This window comes from Populus nigra, chromosome 18, assembly GCF_951802175.1.
Source record: "Populus nigra chromosome 18, ddPopNigr1.1, whole genome shotgun sequence".
NCBI classification, from domain to species: domain Eukaryota; kingdom Viridiplantae; phylum Streptophyta; class Magnoliopsida; order Malpighiales; family Salicaceae; genus Populus; species Populus nigra.
The window spans coordinates 4,707,080-4,720,820 of NC_084869.1; the positions used below are offsets into that span (position 1 = coordinate 4,707,080).

General features: G+C 35.3%; 1 protein-coding gene across 1 annotated transcript; it reads left to right on the top strand.

Moving 5' to 3' along the window:
- The first annotated feature begins 1,146 nt into the window (after positions 1-1,146).
- Positions 1,147-13,162, top strand: LOC133678631 (synaptotagmin-4-like). Its single transcript, XM_062101019.1, has 14 exons — positions 1,147-1,597; positions 4,976-5,050; positions 5,131-5,238; positions 6,005-6,037; positions 6,142-6,231; positions 7,306-7,431; positions 8,379-8,522; positions 8,798-9,202; positions 9,940-10,074; positions 10,517-10,729; positions 10,879-11,151; positions 11,534-11,671; positions 11,763-12,065; positions 12,591-13,162. The coding sequence occupies exons 1-14, from the start codon at positions 1,403-1,405 to the stop codon at positions 12,810-12,812; spliced, it is 2,460 nt and encodes an 819-aa protein (XP_061957003.1). The 5' UTR covers positions 1,147-1,402; the 3' UTR covers positions 12,813-13,162.
- The last annotated feature ends 579 nt before the right edge of the window (positions 13,163-13,741 follow it).

The following is a 13,741-nucleotide window of genomic DNA, read 5'->3' on the forward strand; positions in this document are numbered from 1 at the left end:
ACACATCGTTTGTCTTAGTTCTTAGTGAATGATGTGTCGCCTAATTTCCCCCCCTAAAAAGTAGGGTTATTCGCCCCTTTGATTTTTGTATAATATTTATTTACCTTTTATTATATTCAATCAATTTAATGTGTGTATCTATTTCTATTATTGTTTGATTGAATAAGAATAATAATTTTAATAGATAATTCAGTAAATATAACTAGAAAAATATCCCTTTTAATAAGATTAAATATCTGAATCTATACCTATCTCTTGATTTTTTCAATTTTATTTTTAATTATCATTAATTACTTTCTTTTTCCTTTCATTAACTCTTTAAATTCTTCATTCATTTAATTACATATATTCATAAGTTTTTTAATTTACATTTAATTTTTTTAATATATAAAAACACATTCAAAAAACTTGGACACACAATTTTTTTTTCCGAAGAAAAAAATAATCTTATCTACAATGATGGGCAGTTGAGATAACTAATTTATTTATTTATTTATTTATTTTTGTTAATAATAGCTAGTTGATACCCCCAATGAAGTAATCAACATTGATGCACAGCTATCTAACACCTCGATTTCGGTGAACAAAAAATCAAAATTCTGCTATCAAAACTCCAGACATTGACCTCAATCCAAGTTTTTATACTGTACGGCCAGATATTAAATAGAAGATGGGTAAGCAACCAATGTACTCTACCTGGAACTTAATTCTATGAGGCCGCCTTGCTACAACGTGTTCCACTTCCAAGAAACATGTTCATCATCACACTAAATCTGGACCCTTAGATCTCATCCTTATCATGATCAAAAGTCAATAAAGTTAATGTCAACGAGGTCTTATTTTATTTTATTTTCTTTGCTAGCAACCGAATTAGTCCATGAATAATAATATTAATAAAAGTCTCTGGCAGGCTATCACCAGTAAAATTTTGACCATAAACTCTAGAAGCTTGAGTCTTGACCATAATAATAATAATAATAATAATAATAATTGCACATGAGTCTTGATCCAAATCAATTAAAAAGAATAAAATAAAAATAACTAAATATAAAACGTATTAATTTAAATAAATACTGACATATATTTCTAATAAAATAAAATTACAAGGATGCCACAATGTAACTAATTCTAACAGCATGCCAAATTTCGTTATTCTTATTTTCTGGCCGACTTCATTCTAGTCTCTCACCAACCTGGGAACGCAGGCTCCAGTCTCTTCAAGTTCCCATTTTTAACCGTTAAACTTTCCTTTTAAGACAGCGATTCTCTCACACGTTCCAGGAAAGTCTTTTCTCTGGAAATTTGTTTCATGGGGGTACTGTACATAGTGTATATATATAAGAGGAAAGTGAAGCTGTAGGTTTTCTGTTTACTTGTTGAGGGTGTTGACTTGTTAGGAAAAATGGGAAGAAGAAGAAAGGGTAAAGCTGGTTTTAAAGTTGAAGATGTTTTGGAGGTCTTTAATCATCTGTTGGAGGAAAAGCCTTCTTTTGCTTTCTTAATCCCTTTGATTTTGGTTTGTTGGGGAATTGAGAAATGGGTTTTCTCTTTCTCCAATTGGGTTCCTCTTGTCGTTGCTATCTGGGCTACTTTTCAGGCAAGTCTTTCACTTTTCCTTCTTTTAACTTAATCTTTTTGTCTTGAGTCATCTGTTTTGGATGGTGATGCAGCTGTTTTCTATTTATGATTTTGTTTAGTTCAATTTTTATTGTGCTTGTCATGTAAGGTTTTGAACTATGGGGAGCTTAATGGCTTAGTAAACAAATCTGCTGGCTGATTTTTGGTTTGAATATAGGCCGTCCGAATCATTCCTTCATGAATTTTCTCACGTACCAAATGATAGTCTATTTCTATGTGCTTAGTTCGCTCATAAAAGACTGGATTTGATGCTATGTGCATGACTGCCTGATTATCATAATATAAAGTCATTGGCTGTGTGTGATTTATCTTCAAATCTTTCAAAATGTTTTTCAGCCATGTAATCTCGTAGCATGTAGTGGCCATAGAGCGATACTCTGTTTCTGTGCTTGAACGAGATATAGTTGTTTGTTTCTTGGTCTTCCAAGAAACTGGTGCCTGACCAAGTAACATACAAAACCCTGTAATTGATCTTCTTGTATCCTTCCAACGACCCAACTAGCATCACAAAATGCTGTTAATTGAAGTGAAATTGTGGATGGCAATAAAATACCTTGCCCAGGTGTATGTTGGATATACCTGAGCCCCTTATGAGTTGCTTCCAGATTTTGTTGCTGAGGTTTGTCCATAAATCGACTCAGCACATGCACAACATATGTCAGATCCGACCCAGTTATTGTCAGTTATATTAACCTCCCAGCTAACCTTCTGTATGTTGATGCATCCTCTATAAGCTTTCCATTGGATTGTGTCAGTGACATGTTCAGCTCTATAGGAAACCGAAAAGGTTCGGCACCCAACACCCCAGTATCATCCAGAATTTCTAAGGCATATTTTCATTGCGACAAACTGATTCTATGTCAGTGATCTTGCAACCTCTATGCCAAGAAAATATTTTAGTTACCCTAAGTCTTTAAGTTTGAATTGCTTGGACAAGAAAATCTTAGTGATCTTTATGTCTTGCAAATCATTCTCAGCTAATTTCACATCATCAACATATATAAGTAATGCCAAAAAACTACCTTGATGGCTTCGGATGAATAAAGAATAGTCAGACAGAGATTGATGGAATCCTGCAGCTTTATGTGCTCCGAACAACTTGATAAACCATTGTCTAGAGACTTGTTTCAATTCATATAGCAATTTGTGAAGTTAGCAAACACGATTCTCCCCCTTTCGCCCAAGACTAGGAGGCAAGGACATGTATACTTCTTCAGTAAGATCTCCATTCAAGAATGCGTTATTAACATCTAATTGATGTAGATGCCAATCACGCAAAGCTGCCACACTAAGTAAGACGCGAACTGTTACCATCTTGGCAAATGGGGCAATAGTCTACTTGTAATCAACTCCTTCGACTTGACTATAACCCTTGGCCACCAACCGGGCCTTATACTATTCTACTGTCCTATCAGCCTTTAACTTGATTTTGCACACCCACTTTTTACTGATTGGTCGCTTATGGGGTGGTAATGGCACCAAACTTCAAGTCCATTTGGCCTGTAAAACAGTTATCTCATGTTGCATAGCTTCACGTCATTTTGGGATTTGAACAACCTGGAAGAAACTGGTGGCTTCTTTAAGGAGGGTGAATTGAGTGGTATACGCTTTGTGAACATGAAAAAGTTTATCATAAGAGAAGAATCGAGAAAGTGAGCAGTACCTGAAGTTTTGACCAGATTTGTGGACGATGTCGGTTCGGTCCTTAAAGGGAGGGTCATCTCGAGATGAAAGTCCTGCAAATATTGAGGAGTTTTGGTGGATCGGCTGCTGCGTTAAAGTGGTTGAATGGACACAATTTGCGATTGGGATGAAGTGTTAATTGTTTGGATGAGGGATGGTGATGATGGTGTAGTATCTGCTATGTACAGTAGAGAACAAATGGGAGAAGCAGGTTTTGTTGTTGATGTGGTGAGAACTTGTTGTTCATTTGGGCTGGTGGGAATTACTTGTTCATTTGAGCTGGTGAAGGAAGGAGGCCCATTTAGAGATGGAAAATAATGATTTGCTTGGGAGAGAATCCATGTCAGAATTTAGAAATGGGTCATTATTTGAAAACCAAGGTTTAGGTGTATCAAAATTATCATGTCATGCAGAAAAAGGAAATATGGTTTCAAAGAAAATGACATCTCTTGAGACCATTACCTTTTTATGAACAAGATCAAAGACCCGATATCCTTTTTTCCCATAAACATTGAGTATGGCTTTCCAGTGAAAGAAGGTGCATTTGAGATGTGCATGACAATTTTTGGTGCCGTGGTTTGTTCTGTTACATTTAGAGCATTTTAGCTCACCTTCAGACTCATGGCTCAAGTTCTTCAAGGCAAAAACAGCAGCATCTGGTTGAGTATGGCTTTTCCCTGCTGTCACCTCCAACTGTTTCTCATGCCGAAAGACCAACAAGTATGCTTTGTTCAAGTATGGCTTTTCCCTGTTGTCACCTCCAACTGTTTCTCATGACGAAAGACCAGCGAGTATGCTTTGTTCACTGTGGTTAACGGATCTTGTAGCAAGGTGTTGCTGCGAACATCTACATATGACTCATTAAGGCCCATAAAGAACTTCATGGTTTTCTGCGTTTCTAAATATGCAGTCACTTCTTTAATCAATCCACAAGTGCCGATTGGAAAGGTGCAAAATGCATCGCGCTCATCCCATAAACCTTTCAGTTTTGTTAAATAAGACCCTATAGATATGTTACCTTGCACATAATCATGAATCTCGTTCTCAACATGGAATAATTGAACCACGTTCACATGTGAAAATTGCTCTTGCAAATCGAGCCACATCTGTCTGGCATCCTTGGAGATGATGACGCTGCTAGCGATTTCCTTAGACATTGATCCTAGCAGCCAAGTTTTGACCAAATTATTACAGCGATTCCATTGTTGACATTCTTTTGGATTCTTCTCATTAGGCTCCTTGATTGAACCATCTATGAGTCTGATTTTGTTTTTGGCTGTCAAAGCCATAGTCATGGATTGTCTCCATGTGCCATAATTATCTTTGACCAAGGGTTGCGGTACAAGCATAGAACCATGTTGATCAAGCCTAATTATTTACAAATAAAGAAACAAATAACTGAGCCTGATTTCCTTTTCATGTATTTTGTGTCCTTTGCCACAAATGTTTATTCTTGAGCACCCTTTCCTTTTCTCGGTTAATACTTTGATTATGGTACAGTTAGAGTGGTGGTTCCTTCTTCATTAATTAACAAAATTTACTTATACCAGATTTTACATGAATATATACAGGTTGCCATTACACAGTTAGTTAGGTTCCAATTCTTTTAGTTGTGCTTGTGGTATAATGAGAATTTTCTTTTTTCCCACTTTAGTATTGCAGTCATCAACAGAAAGTTATTGTGGAAGACCTAAACAAAAAGTGGAAGCGAGTTGTATTGAACACCTCGGTATTTCTTCTTTTCTTTATTTTCTTTTGTGGTTTTTATTTATAAGTTCATTAATCTATTCTCTTCACATATTTGCACAGCCAATAACACCATTGGAACACTGTGAGTGGCTGAACAAGCTGTTGATGGAAATTTGGATGAACTATATGAACCCAAAGCTTGCAATAAGATTCTCATCCATTGTTGAGGTCAGGATTTTGATTGGCTTACATCATATGATTCATTACTGGATATTTTCTCTACCCTCTCCCTAGGTTTATTTGTTTGTTGGTTTGCGAACTCTGAACATTTTGCTGAAATGAATAGAAATTTTTACATCGTTGACTTATTTAGCAGTTGATAATATATTTTTGAATTTTAGAATGAGATAGGCTTGTAAGAGAACCGATCACATACCAAATTTAGTTATCTTTCAGTTTCTTCTGACAGATTGATAGAAGATATATTGAGTTTATCTCAGTTCAAGTTGCAGTCAAAATTTCATTATGAATTTCTCTCCTTTAAAAGCTAAATGAAAAGGCGCATTCCAGATGTCTGTTACTTGTGGGCTTTTGTGGTGGGGCCACAGTAGATTTCTTATATCACAGAAAATCTTATAGGAAAATGAAGCTGCAATAAAAGTGGTTGCACTCTTGGTTCCTAACCACTACAAAGGTGGTCTAGAACTCAGAATCATTCCCACTTTGTCATTCTTTTTCTTTGGAAATCGATCATAAACATAATATAATCCTTTAAAAATAGTGGTTGATTGATTTGCTATCACACTTCCATTTCTTTACTACCAGAAAGGGGCTCAAGAACTTGGCCTTGTTCCTAACTTTTGATGATTTTTGCCTTTATTTGATCTAAATGAACTGTCTTTTGCATATATTACAGTGTTCTCATGCACAACTTCTGTGTAATTTGGGTTGTTTGTGAGACCAAACTAAAAAGTTAAAACATTTGTCTTTGCAGAAACGATTAAAACAACAAAGGTTGAAGCTCATGGTATGTGATATGCTTGTTTCATCGTGTATCAATTGGCATGAATATTTAAGTTAGGATTAGCATTATGGTACACGTTTCCTGAGAAAATATTACCCTTCTTGTAGGAAAAACTCGAGTTGCAGGAATTTTCACTTGGTTCATGCCCACCATCCCTTGGTCTTCATGGGACTCACTGGTCAACTTCTGGTGATCAGGTTTGGTCCCTTTTCACTTTCTGAGTTATGTTTGTGAATTTATCCCTCAGTACAGGTTGCAAGGAACCTACATATAAATAAACTAATGCTTTCTTATAGTGCCTTACAATTAAATGTTAATCAACAAGTTCTACCACTGTTTTTCCTGTTTGTTGTCTTACATGCAAACTTAGCTTTCTGTGCCTTCAGAAATTTGTTGATCTGTTTGGTGGATCCTGTTATTCATTTAGTGCAAAAGACAGTTGTAGCATGCAAGGGCTCAAGTTGAGATAATTATATTAATGATGGTGATGATTGACTATCATATATGTTTTCGAAATTAAAATCATGTATTTTGCCATGGACTTTCCTAAACATGTGGAACAAAAAGGAAGTCCCATCAAGAAATATTTCATGTTCACAACAAAATATGACTAAGTATCACAACATTTTACAAAAGTTTAATCCTTGATAAAACTGCATGGAGAAGGTCTATGTCACTTATCTTAATTTATTTTGATATTGAGGCTTTCAAGAGTTGAAAGGATTCTTCAACAACAAAGAGAAACCAAAGGTGGGGTTTGCTAAACTGATGGCATCCTGAACCCATATTGGTATGAATTTGTAAAGAACATGCAATTGCCTCTGTTTCAGTACTCACTGATGCAAGTATAGTCATGGCAGTTTCTCTGAAGATATGACCAAAAGTTATCCCATTGAGAGCCCATGATTCAACGGGGATAACATTTTGATCTGGTTTCTGTTCCCCTTTGTCGTGGCAGTGTGAGTTAGTGATTAAGCTAGGCACTGAATGATGAGAAGTGAGAACCAGTGACTGAGCTTGATGTAACTGAGGTGGTTGATATGCCAACCACCAACCTTAAAAATCTAAAGAATGGGAGCATGTTCTATTGAAATGTGTGCTTTTTAATGAATAAAGAAAGGGAGCAGTCAAGCCACTACATGGATAATACACATTAATAAAATTTATAACAAATTGTTTCATTAATTTTTGTAGCATGATGTGTTTTTTTCCCCTTCAAACAGTAAATTTGTCTCAGATTTTCATGCAGCAGTTTTTATGCTTTCTGACAGAGAATTATGCATTTGGGATTTGATTGGGACTCCAAAGACATGAGCATTTTGTTACTGGCTAAGCTGGCAAAGCCATTAATGGGAACTGCTCGGATTGTTATAAACAGCCTCCACATCAAGGGTGAGGTATGTAAAATGTCCTGTTTTCCGCACTCTATATAATATTGTCTTGGCACTGGCTGATTGATCAAAATGTATATGGCTAATGGATTGGTTCTATATGTTCCTCATTGATATTGACACTAGAAAGTGAATGTAAGAGAACCGTCAGGTATCTTTTACACAAACTAACGTCATTTATTTGGTAGGATCAGTTGCATTTCAATATTAACATCCAAAAGTAAGTTTATGAGTTGTTAATAACAGTCACATTCTCTCAGCGCTATGATTCATCTATTGATACAGTAGGCTGACTGATGACTATCAGGTTGATGAACATATTTTTTTTTATGATTTTTTTATTGCATCATTTCTTAGGTTAGCTTATAGCTCCCTTATATGTCACTACCAGCATTCCATGATCTCATTCCTGGGGAACAATTAGTAAGTTTGTGTCTCAGTTCTTTACCACTCTCTTCCTCTCTTCTGCTTCCCTCTCCCTCTCCCTCCCTCTCTCTCCAGCCGCCTCAAAATTTGAATCTCTAAGTAGTTTTGAAAGTGCTTTAAGTAAATGTAAAAAATGCTTCTTCCCAACCATTTATAGCTTTGAGATCATCCATTCCTTGCTAATTACTTGGGTTTTGTTTGCCAAACTCTGAAAATTCATTTCTGCGGGAAATGAACATTTGGAAATGCTTTTGTCTATACTATTTTAAATGTGGGGCTCCTCGAGGAAAAAGGATCTAGGTTCGGTTCTGTACTTGGGAGATCTGCAAGCATGGAACACTTCTTTCTAATATATTATTTATTTTCGTGGTAATTCTACTTGGGACTGACTGCCAATTTATGTTTTACATTAAATTTACTTGTTTCTTGGGTGAGTAGCCCTAAATTTCGAATTTGGTTTGGCTTTCAACTCCATCAGATTTTGCCCTCTGTGGTTGATGTTTAATCGCTCATCTATTTTTTATCAGCTTCTCTTGATGCCAGTTCTGGATGGGAGAGCGGTTTTGTACTCATTTGTGTCAATTCCTGAAGTAAGAATAGGAGTTGCCTTTGGAAGTGGAGGAAGCCAGTCATTACCTGCCACCGAGCTGCCAGGCGTTTCTTCTTGGCTGGTGTGTGTTTAACTAATTATATTTACATGAATAAGTAGTAAATTTAGAATGTTTCTGTTTTTATTATTGCTATAATTATTTGTAATTCTCCTGCCTCTACGCCTCTTGAAATAGTTAGGTGGAATTTATCATGTTTCTTTTTTTTTTTAGCTAAATTATGACATGTATGTTTTTTAGTAGTTCATAATAATTTATCTTGGTGTACTTTAAATTTCTAGTTCCTCCAGTACTGTTGGTCTTATACAAGTGTCTGTTCTTTTTCTTTAAAATTTCAGGTTAAGGTTTTCACTGACACCTTAGTCAAGACAATGATTGAGCCTCGCCGTCGTTGTTTCAGCTTACCAGCAGTAGATTTAAGGAAAAAGGCTGTTGGTGGAATTGTATACGTGTCAGTCATCTCAGCTAGCAAACTTTCTAGAAATAACCAGAGAGGAAGTCCGCCAAGAAGGGTAAATGGTAGTTTCATAGAGCATTTTGATGATAAATATCTGCAAACATTTGTGGAGGTCGAGCTTGGACATTTGACAAGGAGAACAGATGTGAGACCAGGCTCAAACCCTAGATGGGATTCCACATTTAACATGTTCTTACATGAAGAAACTGGAACTCTTCGATTACATCTTTACAACTGCCCACCCAACAGTGTGAAGTATGATTATTTAGCAAGTTGTGAGATCAAGGTACATACTGATTCTTGTTTTGTGTAAAGTTTTAGAGCACTAGGACACTTCCATTGGGTTTACTTATTGTGTGAGTTAATTCTTTTGTCAGCCAAAAGCTGGGGGTAGGGCATGTAATTATTTTTGTCTATTGTTATAGGAGATTGAGAGCTTCAAATGAGGGGAGGTTTTTGATTCCTTTATTAAAACCATCACAAGCATCCTATGTATTATCTCATAATAAATTTTTCTGTGACTTTTTTTTTCTTTTTGGAATAATTTCAATGCTCTAATACTTGGGAGCTAATAAGAACCATAAATTATTATTATTTTATTAAATTAACTTTAAAATTTAATTAATTGACTTGATCTGTCATTGAGTTATTTTTACTACGCATACTATGTAAATTTCTTACTACATTATTCATGCAATGTAAATTGTAATGCACGAAGTTAAAAGACTGGGATGTTAAAACGTGTCCATGATAGCCAAGTCTCTATTTCATATCCAAAAAATCAGAGCAAGCAAACTTATGATTTCATATTTTTTAGCATTATCTATATCTAAAAAAAGTAGAAGTAAGCAGAGCTAAATTTCAGAAATAAATGTTCCTCTGAAATCATGTATTCAACAAGAATGCATTCTTTTAACTTGTATTGGGTAGAGTTTGTTCATTAGACATCCCAGGCTTTTTTTTCCTTCTGAAAAATTTATTGGTGTATCAATATTCATCATCTGTTTCGGTCTGTTCAAGCAGATGAAGTATGTTGCTGATGATTCAACAACGTTTTGGGCAATAGGACCTGACTCTGGTGTAATAGCCAAACATGCTGAGATTTGCGGAAAAGAGGTTGAAATGGTTGTTCCATTTGAGGGAGTTACTTCAGGGGAGGTAAGACATGCTGAATTTCATTGTGATTAGTTGGTTTTGAATTGCTTCATTATATCAATATATTTCTCCTGTAGTGCATAACAGAAGATTGTTATGATGGAATATTGAAGCCTGGATTAGCATTAGGTCATCTTTGTGGCATCAGCTGTAAAATTTCACCATTTTTTGCTGTAGTTACTAGTTTGAATCCCAGATAATGAAATGTGGTTGATTTTATTTCCTTTTGATGGAGTTCTAGACTAAGCCGTGATACAAATTTTCACCCACACAAGCTTATCAAGTGTTGGTTTCAAATTTTGAGTATTTGATAACATTCAGTTTTTTTTTCAAAATTCATTTTGTTTTATATGCAATTGATGTGAAGTAAATCATCTAAATTTTCTCACTAGAGGATCCAATGATGATAACTAAGCCATTTTTCTTGTTTATGTACATGTGGCAGTTGACAGTAAAGCTTGTGGTCAAAGAATGGCTGTTCTCTGATGGTTCCCATAGCTTGAACAACGTTAGCTCTCAGAAGTCAATATATGGATCATCAAATATTCTTTCAAGAACAGGAAGGAAGATTAACGTGGCTGTCATGGAGGGAAAAGGTCTTCTTTCAAAAGAAAGATCTGGAAAGTGTGACCCATATGTTAAACTGCAGTATGGAAAGGTAGTATTCTAGTTCCTTTATATATGATGTGTATGAACCTGAATTTGAAAATCAGATGATATTAAGATATTATGCATGTGAAACTACTTGACTGCTTCATGTGACTATTTATGTTTGATTCTGATCATGATGCATACCTATCTTTTCAGGTCCTACAGAAAACACGGACTGCACATAGCTCTAATCCTCTCTGGAATCAGAAGTTTGAATTTGATGAGATAGTAGATGATAGATGCCTTAAGATTAAATGCTACAGTGAAGAAATCTTTGGAGATGAGAGCATTGGTAGTGCACGAGTGAATTTGGAAGGTTTGATGGAGGGATTTATCAGGGACATATGGGTTCCCCTTGAAAAAGTGAATACTGGAGAATTAAGGCTTCAAATAGAAGCAGTACAAGTCAATGACTCTGAAGGATCACGGGTATGATTTTAATAAATTTTAAGTTTAACTATATATTCTTTCCTGTAGTTTTCTAAAATGCATTTTGAATAAAAAATTCGTTATCATGGCATTAAAAATTTAGGCAGTTACCTCACCATAAATAATGTTCGGTAGTTTCAAACAAATTTCCCGTGGACATGTGCGGTGTGTTGAAATGTAAAACATACTAGGCTGGCCTGCTTGCTGCGCTGATATAAAATCAGACTTGAAGTTTAGATTTATTCATAGCCTGCTTGTTTTATAGAGTGCAAACAAGCTGCGATATTACCAAGCCATTTTGAACAGCTTGTTGTCAGCTATCAAATGTTCAGAACTTCTGATAGCTACTGATGTTGTTTTCGTCTTCCTTGAATATGCTTAGGGTTCTATGTCAGGTTCATTCAATGGTTGGATTGAACTTGTTCTTGTTGAAGCGAAGGATCTTATTGCTGCTGATCTTAGGGGGACAAGTGATCCATATGTGAGGGTGCAATATGGAAGCTTGAAGAAGAGAACAAAGGTATGTGGTCTGGTTTATGCCTTGCTGTTGCTTCTGTTGGATGTTACAACACTTCAATCACTTACCTAACGTTCCTTGTCTTGTCCTTCAGGTTATGTACAAAACTCTGAATCCTCATTGGAATCAAACCCTCGAGTTTCCTGATGATGGCAGTCCCTTAGAGTTGCATGTGAAAGACTATAATGCCTTACTGCCCACCTATAGTATTGGTGATTGTGTTGTAGAGTATCAGGGATTGCCTCCAAACCAGATGTCCGACAAGTGGATTCCTCTCCAAGGAGTAACAAGGGGAGAGATCCATGTTCGGATAACTAGGAAAGTTCCAGAACTACAAGCAAGAAACAGTTTGGAGTCTGACACATCTTTAATCAAATCACACCAAATCTCTAACCAGGTGTGAATGTGTTACTCATTATCATTTAATTTCCTTTCTTTTCACTTGAGGTGATATATTGCTATAAGCATTGAAATGAAACTCTTAGTTGGCTTCAGATTTGGAAATTATCAGGACTTTTGTGAAGCATATGATAAACTTTTTCTCTCAAATATTTAGGGTCGGTCAACTTCGTTACACTCCATAATCTTTTATATGGTACAAGATTCTGTGTGGACCAAAAAGTAAGCATCTTTATTGCTCTCAAATAATCAACAGAAAAATTCAAGCTCAAGAGACTCAAAGCACATGCAAATCCCAATTTGATTAAAAGCTTGTAAAAATTCTTTACCCCCACCTCTGAGCTTTTTTGATCTATGCCATACCAATTTGTCATCCTCACTCTTCATTGTAAAATCACTGTTTCTGTGTTCATACACACACACATTTTTACACTTTTATCGGATTCATCATGAAATCTTATACTTATTATGTTTTTACATGAATTAACATATACTTACAAGTGTGAAGTTGCTTCTGTACCAGATGAAACAATTGATGATCAAGTTTCAATCTCTGATTGAGGAGGGCAGCCTAGAGGGGCTCTCGACAGCTTTGAGCGAGATGCAAAGCCTAGAGGACATGCAAGAAGAGTACATGGTACAGATTGAGACTGAGCAAATGCTTCTACTTAACAAGATAAAGGAGCTTGGTCAAGAAATTATGAGCTCATCGTCTTCCTTGAGCAGAAGATCTTCTGGACTTTGAACCATGCCCCCATTTTAATAAATGATTATCATTGCCTTCAATTTTCTCGCTACACATAATTACATTTAGTAACAGTATATAGGGATCTCCAACTCTATAATTGTATATGTGATGCTTATAAGCTCAGATCACTGGTAGCAGCTAAAGAAAGTGGCATTAATGTTTCATGATACTCTGCCGGCCTGCTTACTTCGTGCCTGCTTCCTGATCTTGCCTCTAGCATTATCAAATAAGAATTGTAACTAATTAACATTTTTTTTAACAGCTATATTTGTAACAATATTAACTGCTCTTCAACAAGTTTACGAGAAGAAAAACTTTTGAAGCTAAAAAAAGCTTTATTGATGAAATGTTACTTTCTATTATAATCAGCATCATATTCTTCTTTTGAATCATATGTTTCCCAATTCCCAGAAGAAAATTGTCGGGAAAACCTTACAAGAGTCCGCAACATTTGAGGGTTGTCTCGATTGGGTCTCCAACATCTTTAATTAACTTCTTAATGTCGGAAATTTTTGTTTAAAACATGGTTAATATTTTGAGGCTAAATTAAAAGTGGAGTTTATTTATATTTTAGGTTAAAATTTTGTTGGAATTTAATTTATAATGTAAGCTTTTTAACATGAAAAAATAACATGATTTCAATAAATTATTGATGAATGAAAATTAATTTTATAATAAAGAAACAAGTTTTTCTTAATGAGAATGTAAAAAGTTAAAATTAAACCTAAAAAGTACTAAATTTTAAGTTTAAATTCTCCCATATATGTGTGCATGGCTCGGTTAGGACCCGAGTTTATGTTTACTATAAAATAAATTTTTGGACTACAAAATTTTTTTTTTTAGCAGCATAATTTTAGGTTTGAATCTGATTAATGAATAATTATTTTTTTTGCTCATTGTTTTGTCCAACTTATAGATTAAGTCTT

Coding starts and splice junctions, on each gene's coding strand:
- LOC133678631 (XM_062101019.1), top strand. CDS start 1,403: ATGGGAAGAAGAAGAAAGGGTAAAGCTGGTTTTAAAGTTGAAGATGTT. Junction 6,232..7,305: donor GGTCAACTTCTGGTGATCAG/GTTTGGTCCCTT, acceptor GCTTTCTGACAG/AGAATTATGCATTTGGGATT. Junction 12,066..12,590: donor CACACCAAATCTCTAACCAG/GTGTGAATGTGT, acceptor CTTCTGTACCAG/ATGAAACAATTGATGATCAA.